Source organism: Globicephala melas, chromosome 4, assembly GCF_963455315.2.
Source record: "Globicephala melas chromosome 4, mGloMel1.2, whole genome shotgun sequence".
In the NCBI taxonomy this organism is placed as follows: domain Eukaryota; kingdom Metazoa; phylum Chordata; class Mammalia; order Artiodactyla; family Delphinidae; genus Globicephala; species Globicephala melas.
Genome location: NC_083317.1, coordinates 133,409,988 through 133,425,485, shown reverse-complemented (window position 1 = coordinate 133,425,485; position 15,498 = coordinate 133,409,988). Strand labels below are relative to the sequence as shown.

The 15,498-nt window shown below is 42.7% G+C and overlaps 1 protein-coding gene across 3 annotated transcripts in view; it reads right to left on the bottom strand.

The window, feature by feature from the left end:
* The window catches only part of CPNE4 (copine 4), a 583,236-nt gene that overhangs the window by 200,826 nt on the left and 366,912 nt on the right, over positions 1-15,498 (bottom strand). For all 3 annotated transcript variants that reach the window (XM_060298612.1, XM_060298611.1, XM_030876424.2), the window contains one exon: positions 1,645-1,824. In XM_060298612.1, coding sequence (XP_060154595.1) covers positions 1,645-1,824 — 180 coding nt within the window. The remainder of the gene's footprint in view (positions 1-1,644; positions 1,825-15,498) is intronic.

Below are 15,498 nucleotides of genomic sequence, written 5' to 3'. Positions count from 1 at the left end.
CACTATTCTTTCGTTCATTCATTCATTCAATGCCTACTTATAGGACACTGTACCTGGCAAGACTCTAGAACTATCTGCTCTCGACTCTTTCCAAAAGCCATGAGAGAGACATACAATAACCATCATATAATATGTGAGGAAGAACATCCCAGGTTTTCTGTCTGTCCCCCCTCAGCTCTACTTCCGCAGTAGGCTTTTGGCTTTTACTGAAGGAGCAAGAAACAATCTTATGAAATCAATCACTATATTTGCTGGAAAAGGGTACCTGAGGGCTTGTCTATTTTGTCAGTGCTCACATGGGAGGAATTTCCTTTAGTGACAAGTGGCATGAGGCAGGGTGAAAATAGCAAACAAACATGCATGCTTGCCATCTCTCTGCCAGGCAGACTCTTTCTTACTAATCCCTAAACAAGACCCTTACCTCTGCATGGGATTAATTCAGGTTTTGTGAGGTTTATATAATTTGGAATCCTTCTTCGTGAAAAAAGTACAAAACTACAAATAAAAACGTGACACAGAGCTTTGGAAGGGTCCAGACAAGTGAGGGGCTCTGAATTTTAAGCTGCACTGGTTTCCTAGTAAATCAGCATCTGACCATGATTAAGACTGGCTGGTCCTCCCGCCCCTTAGCCCTGCATGGTTACTCTGACCTCTATGCTTTTTGTTGTTTTTTTGCCTGAAAGACTTCCCTCCTCCTTCTCCTTCAATCCCCGGACCATATTTTTTCAAAGTTTGGCCCCACAATGCTTTCTCTGATTCTCCCCAGCAGAAAGCTCTCCCTTCCCTGCAGGCCCACAACCCTATGTACAGAGCCCAGGATATGCTGTCTCATGGTGGCTTAGAGGGCATCATGAATGGCTCTATCTGAGGGGCATATACTGTGCCTTCTCCAATTAGTCTTGGGCACAGGGACTATTTCTTCATTTAGATTTCTCCTCAGCACCTACTCAAGTTCTGGGTACAGCAGTAAGGGAAGGGAAAAAGGAAAGGTGTAATAAAGGCAAGATGATGGGGTGTGGAGTGAGGCTCACCTGGTTGTAACTCTGCCCTCATTAGTGCAGGACCTCAGGCAAGTCGCTTACCTCTCTAAGTCTTCATTTCTCACTGACAAATGGATATAATAATGATGTTTATTTCCCATGATTGTTGTGAGGATTAAGTAAAGCATTTATTCATTCACCAAATACCTATTTAGCCCTCTCTTGGGCTATTTTTGGCACCAGAGGCTTGGAATACACATGACTCAGGGATACTCCCTGTGTGGCTGTTCCCATAGTTGAGTTGGGAGATGGAAGGTTATGATGTATCAGGATAAGGCTATAGCAGACACTCAACCGGAGCGAAGCAGGTGTTCCATAAATAGTTGTTAAATAAATGACTGACAGAATGAATGAATTCAGAAAGCAAAAATGATTAACTTTGCAAGATAAGTAACACAATATATTTGCAGCATCATCCAGATGTAAGTATAATGTTGAATATAATGGACATGGCAGTGCATGGAACATCACGAAATGCTGCATGTTTAAAGAAAATAAAATCAACAGCAGAAAGAAAGCAAGGGTTGAATGAGAGGAGAGAGGACAAAAGGAGGGAGAAAGGCCCTCAGAAGGCAAAAAGGGAGGAAGGACACCATGGACTCACCTGGCCAAGTGTGCACTCCATGCCACCCAAGAAGTCAGCCTCCTTCAGCTCATCGTGGTTGCTGCTGATGTCGTGGACCTCAAACCGCAGGCGCTGCACCTCCTCAAAATAAAAGTCCACGGTAAACAGTTTTGAATACACTGGGTTGATGCAGGTGCGAATCACCTCTGTTCTGTCAACCTGCAGAAGACAGAAAGAGAAAACCCATCAGGGATCAGGGCTTCGTATCATTATCCTTCATGAGGATTCATCTTACGGTGCTCTGTCTCCTTCCAAACTGTCAATGCCCTCCACCAAGTCAACAGGGTGAGCAGTTTGGATGTCTTCGAGGATGCATCTTCAGAGAATAAGCCACGTTTCAAGGAGGCAAATCATAGAATAATCTGAGCTTTGTATTTAAGGGTTTAGAGCACCTTGTATTGTTAAGTAACAGGGCAACAAGATGGATTGATTATTAGGGGCTGCCTGGAGCCTCAGGATAAGAAAGAGTCTGAGGGCACATTTGGGTTCAGGAGAAAAGAAATCTGTATTCAATTCCTGAAGTCTGAGGGGCACAGTCAGGGCAAATGACCATGTAGAAGCCCCATTTTAGCCAACACTACTCTAGTATGAGTGTCATAGTTCATGAATCCCAGCATATTGAAGGGGAAAGGCATGAGAAGGGATATGAAGATAACTGCCTGTGGTCTCAAGTGTGCCTTTTGTTGGGTTTACACATGTTGACTCAGTCATTTCAGTCCCCCAGGCCTCAGTTTCCTCATCAACCAGTGAGGGTTAGAGGATGAAAAGTCCCTTTGTGCTCTAATGTTCCAGGAGCGAAGATTTCCCAGGCCTTCTGTGGTAGTAACTCTCCATTTCTCTCTCACTTTCTGCCACACTCTGTGCCCCTGGAGGCTGACTTTTATGGACTGACTTTCCTGGGCGCCCTTGACCTCTGGGCTCTGGGCTCTGGGTGGAGGCAGCCAGAGGGGAGACTTGGCAGGAGATCAGAAGGACATGGGCAGTGTCTCCGCCCCTCTACACACACAAGTCTGCTAGGGACTCCCATCCAAGAGGGAGCTGCCGCCAGGATCTGGTGACACAGTCCTGACCCTCAGACAGAGGGGTGGTAATGGCTTTCTGCTGCTGCCTCACCATCCTTTGTCAGCTCCCTTACGCCTGCCCAGGCACATGCAAAGAGTCCTTGTGTGAAGAGTTTAGCTCTTTGAGTGAAACTCTGGGTATGCCATCTGCTTTCTGCTCGTACTCCCACCACTAAAGTTCTTCTCTTCCACGTCTGTCCCAAGTAAGAATACTCAACACCATTTATATTCTGTGAAGCCTTAGAGGACCAAGTTACAGATAACCCAAGATCCTACAGTATCTCTCAATGGGAGATATCCATCACTCATATTTTATAGGTCAATTGGAGCCTACATGAACTGTCAGCTTTCAAATAGATACATCATTTTGTGAATGAAAAATATTGCCTGCTGTATCAGTAAACAAAGGATGCTGCAGCCACCAAGCCATCACATTATAGTCACCCTGATGGTGAGCTCTGAGGGAACTCAGGATGGAGACAAATGGGCTGCCGGCTGTCAAGCCCTCAGCCACTGCAGCCACCCCGATGGGGCACCCTGAGGGGACTCAGAATGGAGAGAAGCAGGATACTGGCCCCAGGTAGCTGAGGTGCATATCAAAGGAATGATTTCAGTGAGCCCAGACTCTTGCATCTTCCCATACATAGAAAAGCACTAAATTTCATTAACTTGAGATATATGGTTTTCTTTAATTAAGAATAATCTTTTGATGTTCCACTACCTGGTCTTTGTTGCAAAAACTCCTATATATCCTGGCTCCCCACCTTGCTTCTTGGGAGCAGTCTCTCAGGGTTATTTGAGATGCTGTCTCCCAGGCTTGAAGTGCTCAGAATGTCCTCTGAATAAAACATAATTCTCAACTTTTAGGCTGTGCAATTTTTTTCAGTCGACAGTTTATTGGATACTTACCAAGAGTCATTCATTAGCACAAACTGAAAAACATCTCCCCACTTTCATTAGAGTACAAGGAAAATTTCTCAGTAAAATGAGGGAAACCATTTTTGACCATATCATGTGTGTACATGTTATCCAGCAAAGAAAATTGGATACACTCTTGAGTTCAGGGCTTGGTCCATGTCCCTGTCCCTTCCTAAGCAGGGCCCTGTGTGAGAGAGGGTTACCCTGTAAGGAACACCATCTGCTATTCCTGGCGGGATGAATGATCCAGGTTGTGAGGAGGAGAATATGGTCCTTTTATGTCCCTGTGCAAGAGACAGAAAAACCAAACCCCAACCCACTGCTGATTAGCAGTTGACAACAAGCTACTGTACAGACCAATAGTTATTTGACTGTTCAAGTGAAGACTCAGCTTCTATTTGAGCTGAGTTTTATATCCTTTAAAATGTTCATTCTGGTGGGGAAGGATTGCATATGTTATTGGTTAACTGTGTGGGTACAAGGATTTACTGTATTGGCATAGTTTTTTTTCAGTTTATTAAGAGATTATGCTTTTGAGTAATAGTAAAAATCAGAGGTCACAAACTGGTAGTCTGCAGTTCATACTGACCTAGAGGTGTTTTATTCATCCTACTTAAATGTAGTTTTCTCTTAATTTGCCAACAGAAAAGAGATGCTATTTCTATTGCCCTCCCTTTGGAAAAAAATCAGATTATCTGGCAACCTGGGGCTACATTCATACATGGCAACCATTGGGGGCTGCCCCATTCAGATGGGCATTCATTCTCCATTCTCCAAGCTCTTCACCCTCAATGAATTCCCCCGCCTGACTTCTAGAGGCATTTTTGCAACACTTGGTCCAAATTCATAGCATCATGAGCCATATGATAAGAGATTTAATTATATTCATGTGGTGCCTTTTGGTAGAAGATTTTGAAATAATCCCCAAGAAGTAACTTATAGGTGGATTCTCAAGAAACAGAAAAGGTTCTTTCCTCAGGTCTAGAAGAACAGAGTCCTAGCCAGGTTTAGATGATAAGAGACAGAAGATGGAAACTCTAGTCTTTGTTTCTCTGCTTTAACCACCCCAAAGGGCGCAAATGGCTGATATGCATCAATCCTGCTGACTTTCTTCTCACTTCTTGATTTTCAAATGCTCATCCCACATAGACATCACACCACAACTCAGGTGGACCATCCAAGGCAACACTGAATGACTTTGTTTTGTGAGGGAGAGGATTGGCTTGGAAAGAAGTTAAGTAACAAACATTTGCATTACCAAGATAGATAATTCCAAGGATAATCTCAGGGCCATTGAGACCCTTGAGTATGGATGCTCAGGACTAGGAGGAGAATGGTGATGGGGAAATGCTCGTAACACTCGCAGATGTTTCAAAACGTTCTGCATTCCCAGTCAGTATGGGAGATGCCTTCTTTTCTGGAGACTGAAAACAGGTTTAACCTGAGCAATAGTGCCTAGGACGGCTGGTGTTTCTCACTGAAAGGTGTCAAGGTCAAGGCAGTTGTTTCCAAAGAACCAGCCATTGACTGGTGCTGCTGGTTGCATCAGAATCATGGGGCAACAGTAATATTCCACTGTATATATGTACCACATCTTCTTTATCCATTCATCTGTTGATGGACATTTAGGTTGCTTCCATGACTTGGCTACTGTAAATAGTGCTGCTATGAAGATTGGGGTGCATGTGTTTTTTAAATTATGGTTTTCTCTGGGTATATGTCCAGTAGTGGGATTGCTGGCTCACAGCCATAAAAAGGAATGAAATTGGGTCATTTGTAGAGACGTGGATGGACCTAGAGAGTGTCATACAGAGTGAAGTAAGTCAGAAAGAGAAAAGCAAATATCGTATAATAATGCATATATGTGGAATCTAGAAAATGGTATAGGTGATCTTATTTGCAAAGCAGAAATAGAGACACAGATGTAGACAGCAAATGTATGGATACCAAGGCGGAAAGGGGTGGGGTGTGAAGAACTGGGAGACTAGGATTGACACATGTACATTATTTCTTTCTTTCTTTATTTGTGTAGCCATTTAAAAATTTTTTTTCTTTTGTATTTTTTAAAAACATGTTTATTGGAGTATAATTGCTTTACAATGGTGTGTTAGTTGCTGCTTTATAGCAAAGTGAATCAGTTATACATATACATATGTTCCCATATCTCTTCCCTCTTGCATGTCCCTCCCTCCCACCCTCCCTATTCCATCCCTCTAGGTGGTCACAAAGCACCAAGCTGATCTCCCTGTGCTATGCGGCTGCTTCTCACTAGCTATCTATTTTACATTTGGTTGTGTATATAAGTCCATGCCACTCTCTCACTTCGTCCCAGCTTACCCTCCCCTCTCCCCATGTCCTCAAGCCCATTCTCTATGTCTGCGTCTTTATTCCTGTCCTGCCCCTAGGTTCTTCAGAACCTTTTTTTTTGAAAATTCTATATATATATATATGTGTTAGCATACGGTATTTGTTTTTCTCTTTCTGACTGACTTCACTCTGTATGACAGACTGTAGGTCCATCCACCTCACTACAAATAACTCAATTTCATTTCTTTTTATGGCTCAGTAATATTCCATTGACACATATACATTATTGATACTATGTATAAAATAGACAACTGATGGGAACATACTGCATAGCACAGGGAACTCTATTTAATGCACTGTGGTAACCTAAATGGGAGGGAAGTCTAAAAGGGAGGGGATTATCTGTATGTGTATGGCTGATTCATTTTGTTGTGCAGTGGAGGCTAACACAACATTGTAAAGCAACCATACTCCAATAAAAATTAATAATAATAAAAAAGAATCAACGGGGCAGCTTTCCTTAACACTGAGATTCCTGATCCCTATACTCCAGGTTCTGATTCAATAGGAGTAAGGGAATCCCCAAAATCTGTATTTTTAAAGGTGTTCTAGGCAATTCGAATATGGGAATATCAGAGTAAAGGAACTGAAGAGATGGAGGGTCTAGCTCTTGCTCTTGTGTGAGGTTTTTTTTTGTTAAGGTTTTAAAAAATCTTGCTTTCTTTCTGTTACCCAGTCTGCAAAACTGTCAACACTTCTCTCCTCTGCAGTTGTAATGATTGATACGCCAGTGTTGCTTATGGTTTGCAGAACATACTCACACACATTTTTTTATTTGGTTCTTATAGCAATCATGTGATGCAGCTTTATACTATTTTATATATGAGTAAAATCAAGGTCAGATGTCAGTACAAAGTACTGGATGACAGAGTGGGCAGTGAGCTCAGGCTTTTTGACCTCAAAGTCTGGACTATTTTTCTTTCTTTTTTTTTTTTACATTCCCAGGAACACATTTTTATTTATTTATTTTAACATCTTTATTGGGGTATAATTGCTTTACAATGGTGTGTTAGTTTCTGCTTTATAACAAAGTGAATCAGTTATACATATACATATGTTCCCATATCTCTTCCCTCTTGCATCTCCCTGCCTCCCACGCTCCCTATCCCACCCCTCCAGGCGGTCACAAAGCACCGAGCCGATATCCCTGTGCCATGCGGCTGCTTCCCACTAGCTATCTACCTTACGTTTGTTAGTGTATATATGTCCATGACTCTCTCTCACCCTGTCACAGCTCACCCTTCCCCCTCCCCATATCCTCATGGACTATTTTTCTTAATTCACGTTTCTTCATGAGCATCCCTAGACAGAAAGAAAAAAATTTAGCTGGGTTATGATATGATGATAGAATCAATCATTGAATATTGCTTTGGATGAGATGCTCTTTTAAAGAATTTCATCTAAAACATTTTTCAGTAGAACAGTAAAGTTTATAATACTTAATGCTTATGGAAGGCCTGGTGTGTCACAGGCACTCACTTTTAAAAATGCATTATTGAAGTATAATTTACATAAAATAAACCACATCTATTTAAAGTGCACCATTCAGTAAGTTTTGGTATGTGTATAGACTTGTGAAACCATCCCCACAATCAAGTAAAGGCACCCATTACCCCCTACAGTTTCTTTATGCCCCCTTGTAATTCTTCCTCTCACCCCTTCCTGCCCTTGTTCCCAAGCAACTACCAGCCTGTTCTCTGTCACCGTAATCAGTTTGTATCCTCTATAATGACATATAATTAATTGTACACACTATGTAGTCTTTCTGTCTTTATTCTTTCATTCAGTGTAATTATTTTGAGATTTATTCATTGTTTGTGCATTAACAGTTCATCTTTTTTATTTCTGAGTAATATTTCATTGATGGACTGTTTCCAGTTTGGCTGTTACACATAAAGCTTCCATGAATATTCATGTACAAGCAATTGTATGGACATATATTTCTTCTCTCCAGGAGTGAAATAGGTATATGTTTAACTTTTAAAATTCTAATAGGTGTGTAGTGGTATCTCATTGTGGTTTTAATTTGTGTTTTCCTAATAACTAATGATGTGGAGCATCTTTTCACGTGCTTATTTGCCATCTGTCTTCTTTGGTGAAGTGTATGGTCAAATCTTCTGACAGGCACTCTCTTTTCATCCTTATGACAACACTGTGAGGTAGGTACTATTATTACTCCCTTTACTGGGAGGTAGAGAGACCCTATAACTTTCCCAATATCATACAGCTTGCAAGAGGTAGGATTTTTCATCTTTATGCTATATAGTCATGCAAATTTGAAGCTTTTTCACCTAAATCCTCTTGCTCAAAGTAATGCACAAACCAGACAACAGGCATAAGATATGGAACTGTTGGGGAAAGTCAGTGAATGAGGCTGTAGTTGTGTCTCTGGAGATCTGGTTTGTCCACTGGGCATACTGGAGATACAATGGGGGCCTTGAACACTGCCCATGGAGATTGAACTGTGTAGGGGACAAGGTCACTGTGTCATCAAAAAGAGTTCAAGACTATGCACAGAATGGCCATCTGTTCCCAGAGGCTCCCAAGGGCTGGGACTGACATAGGCAAAGGAGGTGAGGTGATTGGGAGGTGAGTGTTAAACAATGTGATGGAGAAGTGGGGAGAAGGTAAAGTCAGGAGCCAAAACTGATGTCAGTCACTGAATGGTCTAAGGTTTCCTAGAGAAGTACAGGCCCCATCCCGAGGATAACAGGGCTGGAGAAGAGTGACATCATGTGTCAGAGAGAGACGTGAAGGCCCCCAGGGCAGGCGTATAATTAGATATTATTTCAAACTGATATTCTTTAAATATTTGCTCAATATTTATTTAGTGAGGGTGAGGAGAAACTAATTTTCTCTGAATAAATAATGGATAACGTTATGATAAAAAATAAAGGATTGATTACAGACAATTTTTCAAACCATGTAACTTCCAAAGGGACATATTAAACCACATAAAATTTACATAATAAGTCACTGAGTCACCAGAATTAGCATTATTCAATTTCAGCTGCTTGTGGCTGCTGATTTCAAGTGCCTGGCTATGGGGTTGGCAGGATTGCCCTACAGCTGCAACAAACAAGTCGCTGGCCTTAAAATCACTCAACAGGGGGAGAGAGGTTGGTGCTAGTGAAATATGGCTTTTATTTTCATTGTAAGTGGATTCTCTACTTGAATAGGACTAACACTGTAACATTTTGCTGGTTATGTAAAAAGAAGTCACCTGTGGGAACCTGAGATTCCTGATGCCATTTTTGTGCTATGTCTTCATGCTTGCATCATTTCTGGCTGCCTGACTGGTGTGCCTCACAGTCGATTCCTGCTCACCAGGTCCTAAGAGTGAAACTATGCCTGAGTATTCAGCAACCTTTGCTTCTCCTTCTCTTATTATAACATCCTGGGCTGAAGCTGATCTCTCACCTGGACACATGTGATCCTCAATGGGGGCAATACTCACTTTCCCAGGGGACATGTGGAAATGTGTAGGGGCGTCTGGGTTGTCACAACGATGGGGTGACATCCCTTGATGCTAAATACCCTACAATGTGGAGGTTAGTCCTAATCAACACAGAACTGAACACTCTTCAAAGCTAGTGGTGTCTCCTATTTGTCTAATCCACATTCAATCCCAGCTAAACAAATAGAGAAACTTCTCCAAGGGTCTTTGGGTCTTAGACCATGCTAGTGGACTTACTAGCCAAGATATGAATAAAGAGTGGGATCCTTAAGAGAGAAGCTCCAGAAGACATCCCTACTTGAAGCAATCATAATAGTTGTATTATGAATAACACACTTCACAGAAGTCACCTCCTTAGGAATTTTTACCCTTGCCTAGTAAATTATTTAAATTTCTCCTGGAAAGGGGTGAGAGGAAAAATGATGTACCTTTATCATTCACCTTCTTACGTTCCTGTAGAAGGTATTTTACATGTTATTTTCAGTCCTTATCTTCATTAACTTTAAAACAAACTTTCTTTCACAATGTAACATTTTAAAAATTGGGATGCATGTTATAATCAATGACATGCCATTGTTTAACTGAAAGTATATTTTTGTTAACTGGTGATACATAAAATAGTACTTCAGTTTACCAATGACTTATCATTTTACCAATAAGTCTATTAAATATATCATCCTTATTTTGTAAATGATAAAATAAAACTGCATCAGAAAAGCAGTGGCAAAAGAAAGGATCAAACTCAGTCTCTCCAATTTCAAAATATATGCTCTTTCTACTTTATGATTTATTACGGGTTGAATTATGTCCCTCAAAGTTCATATGTTGAGTATATAAGAATGTGATATTATTTGGAGATACAGCTGTTACAGAAGTTAGAAGTAAGGATGAAGTCATACTAGAGTGAGGTGGATCCCTGATCTGATATGACCAGTGTCCTATGAATAGGGGATATTGGACACAGACATGCACACAGGGAGTTGCCATTTGACATGAAGGAAGAGATTGGAGTGATGCACTTACAACCCATGAGACACCAAAGATGACCAGAAAACCAACAGAAGCCAGAAGAAAGGTGTGGAACAGATTCTCCCTAGTGCCCTCAGAAGGAGCAAAACCTGGCAACACCTTGATCTTGGACTTCTAGCCTCCAGAACTGTGAGACAATAAATTTCTGTCATCTAAGCCACCAGTCTGTGGTAGTTTCTTACGGCAGTCCTAGTAAACTACACATCATTCTACCTCTCTCAAGAAGCATCCAGTTTCACCTCTGAAAAGGCACTCCTCACCCACCCCATGGCAAAATCTTCAAATGCTCTATAGATTAAATTGAACGAGTGATCCAGGGTTACAAAAGTCAATCCATTGACCACCCCCAAACACCCCTGCCTTATCTTTCTGCTATGCACTTCACTTGGCTGTCAAGGAACAGGGCCTCTTGTGCGAGCTGGGCTCTGTTTACGGAGCCCTGGGGATTAACCTACTGGAGGACCTGGAGTGAGACAGTCCTTTAACCACTGGACTCAGCCCTGGCTTGTGCTGTTCAGAGTAAACAGCAGAGCCACATCACCTCGCCCAAGAGTGGGGCTCAGAAGCGAATGAAATGAGCATCACCTAGAGGTACCTTCAGAGTTCTCAAGGGCCACAGGGATGGGTCCTGGGTCTTCTTCTTCCTTTGTTGCCCTCCTCAGCCCCTGTTGGCAGGGGTCTCAAGTATGAACCTCTGCATCCTCCTTAGGTGTTCCTCTTCCCCAACATGAGTGTCTATGTGTGGCTTAATTCCCATGGTCCAAAATTCCTATGCTGAAACCTAAGCCCCAGTGTGATGGTATTAGGAGGTGGGGCTTTGGGAAGGTGATTAAGTCATGAGGGTGGAGTGCTTACGAATGGGATTAGTGCCCTTATAAAAGAGACCCCAGAGAGCCCTCTTGCCCCTTCTGCCATGTGAGGACACAGCAAGAAGACGGCTAAGTGTTTATTAACCAGAAAGCAGGCTCTCACCAGACACTGAATCTGCCAATGCCTTGATCTTGGACTTCCAGCCTCTGGAACTGTGAGGAATACATTTCTTCTGTTTATAAACCACCCAGTCTATAGTATTTTGTTATAGCAGCCTTAACAGACTAAGATTTTTAAACTACGTGGTTTAGAAATCTTAACGAATGCACAGTTCAGTTTGAGGACCAGTAATATTATATTACCAGCTGCTATGGCTCAGCCCCAAGGTGCATGGCGACCAGAAGGACCATGTGATCTACTCTGAGCACCCCCACCTCCTGGTCAGACTGTGTGTTGGAAAGTTTCTTCTTCCTTGGGAGCTGCCATTTTGACTGCTGCTCATCTTGTTACAGGATAGGAAGACTAAAGGAAATAACGAAGTTGTGAGCTGATTTACTAGATGGATTATCCAACTGAGCACTCCATTAACTGCCACATTCTCAAAATGTGAAATGAGAGTTAGTGAACGTGGTGATTAGTCTACTTTGCATCTGCAGATCTTTCTGTTCTGCTCGGTTCCCCAGGAGACTGGTTGCATGAATTGCTTTATTAGGGTTTCTTTGCCAACTTGCCTCTTCAGCCAATAGGAGGCATCAGTAGGAGATCAGAAAGTGGGAAGAAAGAGAGCTCAGTGTGTTTTGCTTGCCCCCTTCCTGCCCCATGCTGCAGTTTTAGGCAGTGACTATGTCCCCTCACCCCCACAGTCCTCTCCTAGTAACCCTTCCTGCAAGCCTCCAGCTCTCACTGGATTCCAGTAACACTGCCATTTCCACCTGCCCATCAAGTCCAGTGGTACCTTCCCACTGTTGCTACTCCCAGAGCATCTCATCATCCCTTGCTGATCCCTTGAATTTTGCCCACACAACTCTACCTGTGTCATTAACATTTCTTCTGGAAGAGACTTCAGAATCCCAAGGGCAGGCAAAATTGTGTCCAGTCTGGTGGCTCATGATGAATGAATTATATGGTCTTTTAAGAGTCTGAAAACTGGTTACCATATTCATGTGGTAACTTCCTCCTAGCCTCAACATCTATTCATCAACTGTGTTCAGTAATAGATCATAAGGAACATTTACTGAACACTTAAAATGCCCCAGGCATTATTCTAACCACTTCACATGTACTGTGCCACTCAATCATCCCAGTAAACCGTCCCATTATCACTATTTTATACATGAGAAAACATAGGGTCAAAGGGGTTAATGTGCCCAAGGTCACTCAGCTGTAGTGATGGGGCCACTTGGGATTCCCATTAAAGCTCTTGCCTGAGACATGACCATCTCTCTTGAAGAGGACACATCTCTTCAGGTACCTTCTGCATATAATGGTTTCAAGCAGAGCCCTTCTCAACACTCAAGACTCCAAATGTTCTTTGACAGGAAAACAATCTTTAATGTCTTCAGCTGGGTGACACACCCTGAAAAGGCTTTTTGATGTGACTGTGAGGGTTCAGCATGCCTCTTTCTGTCTTCACACCTTCTTTCCCCCCTTCTTTATATTTTTGTCTTCAAGTTTCTTCCAGTTAGCTCGTTCCCTTTTGGGATAGATCAGGAGAAATATGGATGCTCTAAGCAGAGAGGACATAAGAAGAGTCTAAAACATAAATGGTGTTTTCAATCCTAAATCAACTTCCTTCTACCAGACTCCAGCTGTAACCTGGCACATGAACATCAAATGATCAGAAACTGCCTGAAAAAACTCATGCCTATCTGCTGAAGGAAGTCAGAGCCTGCCAACGTGGGGGTGGGAAGGGACTGCATGACAGGTCACTCTGAGTTATAGCTCCTGTCAGATCCTCCTCATGAGGGAGCTTGGAGGCTAATCCCACACAACTGTAAAGCAGTTTGCACTTCACTCAGATGCTGGTTATTAACAGGATGGTCCCACCACCTCCTCTCTCTGTCACAGCTGTAGAGTGCTCGGGAAAGGTCGTCCAAGACTTGAGAGCCTTGACAATTTCACTCCCTCTCGTGAGAGCACTGGAATCACAACTAACTGCTGAATAATCATCGACAGGAAGACACTGGAACTCACCAAAAAAGACACCACACATTCAAAGACAAAGGAGAAGCTGCAATGAGACAGTAGGATGGGCACAAACACAATAAAATCAAATCCCATAAAGCCTGGGTGAGTGACTCACAAACTGGAGAACACTTATACCACAGAAGACCACCCACTGGAGTGAAGGTTCTGAGCCCCACGTCAGTCTTCCCAACCAGGGGGTCTGGCAACAGGAGGACAAATTCCTAAAGAATCAGATTTTGCAGGCTATCAGGATTTGATTGCAGGAATTTGACAGGACTGGGGGAAACAGAGACTCCACTCTTGGAGGGCACACACAAAGCAGTGTGTGCATAGGACTCAGGGGGAAGGAGCAGTAACCCCATAGGAGACTGAACCAGACCTACCAGCTAGTGTTGGAGGGTGTCCCACAAAGGCAAGGGTGGCCGTGGCTCATGGCAGGGGCAAGGACACTGGCAGCAGAAGTTCTGGGAAGTACTCCTTGGCATGAGCCCTCCGGAAGTCCACCATTAGCCCCACCAAAGAGCCTGTAACCTCCAGTGTTGGGTTGCCTCAGGCCAAACAACCAACAGGGAGGGAACACAGCCCCACCCATCAGCAGACAAGCAGATTAAAGTTTAATTGGGCTCTGCCCACCAGGAACACCACGCTCTACCCACCACCAGTCCCTCCCATCAGGAAGCTTGCACAAGCCTCTTAGATAGCCTCATCCACCAGAGGACAGAAAACAGAAGAAAGAAGAACTCCAATCCTGCAGCCTGTGGAACAAAAACCACATTCACAGAAAGATAGACAAAATGAAAAGGCAGAGGATTATGTACCAGATGAAGGAACAGGATAAAACCCCAGAAAAACAATTAAATGAAGTGGAGATAGGCAATCATTCAGAAAAATAATTTGGAATAATGATAGTGAAGATGATCCAGAACCATGGAAAAAGAATGGAGGCAAAGATCAAGAAGATGCAATAAATGTTTAACAAAGACATAGAAGAATTAAAGAACAAACACCTAGACGAATTAAAGAACAAACAAACAGAGATGAATACAATAATGGAAATGAAAAATACACTAGAAGGAATCAATACCAGAAAACTGAGGCAGAAGAATGGATAAGTGACCTGGAAGACAGAATGGTGGAATTCACTGCCGCAGAACAGAATAAAGAGAAAAGAATGAAAAGAAATGAAGACAGCCTAAGAGACCTCTGGGACAACATTAAGCACACCACATTCGCATTATAGGGCTTCCAGAGGAGAAGAGAGAGAGAAAGGACCCCAGAAAATATTTGAAGAGATTATAGTTGGAAACTTCCTTAATATGGGAAAGGAAATAGCCACCCAAGTCTAGGAAGCACAGAGAGTTCCAGGCAGGATAAACCCAAGGAGAAACATGCCAAGACATGGAATAATCAAATTGAAAAAAATTAAAGACAAAGAAAATTTATTAAAAGCAACAAGGGTATAATGACAAATAACATACAAGAGAATTCCCATAAGGTTAACAGCTGATTTCTTAGCAGAAACTCTACAAGCCAGAAGGGAGTGGCACAATATATCTAAAGTGATGAAAGGGAAGAACCTACAACCAAGATTACTCTACCCAGCAAGGATCTCATTCAGACTCGACTGAGAAGTCAAAAGCTTTACAGACAAGCAAAAGCTAAGAGAATCCAGCACCATCAAAGCAGCTCTACAACAAATGCTAAAGGCACTTCACTAAGTGGGAAATACAAGATGACCTATAAAAACAAACCCAAAACAATTAAGAAAATGGTAGGGCTTCCCTGGTGGTGCAGTGGTTGAGAGTCTGCCTGCCAATGCAGGGGACACGGGTTCGTGCCCCGGTCCAGGAAGATCCCACATGCCATGGAGCAGCTGGGTCCATGAGCCATGGCCACTGAGCCTGTGCATCTGGAGCCTGTGCTCCGCAACGGGAGAGGCTACAACAGTGAGAGGCCCGTGTACCGCAAAAAACAAAAAAAAAAGAAAGAAGATAGTAATAGGAA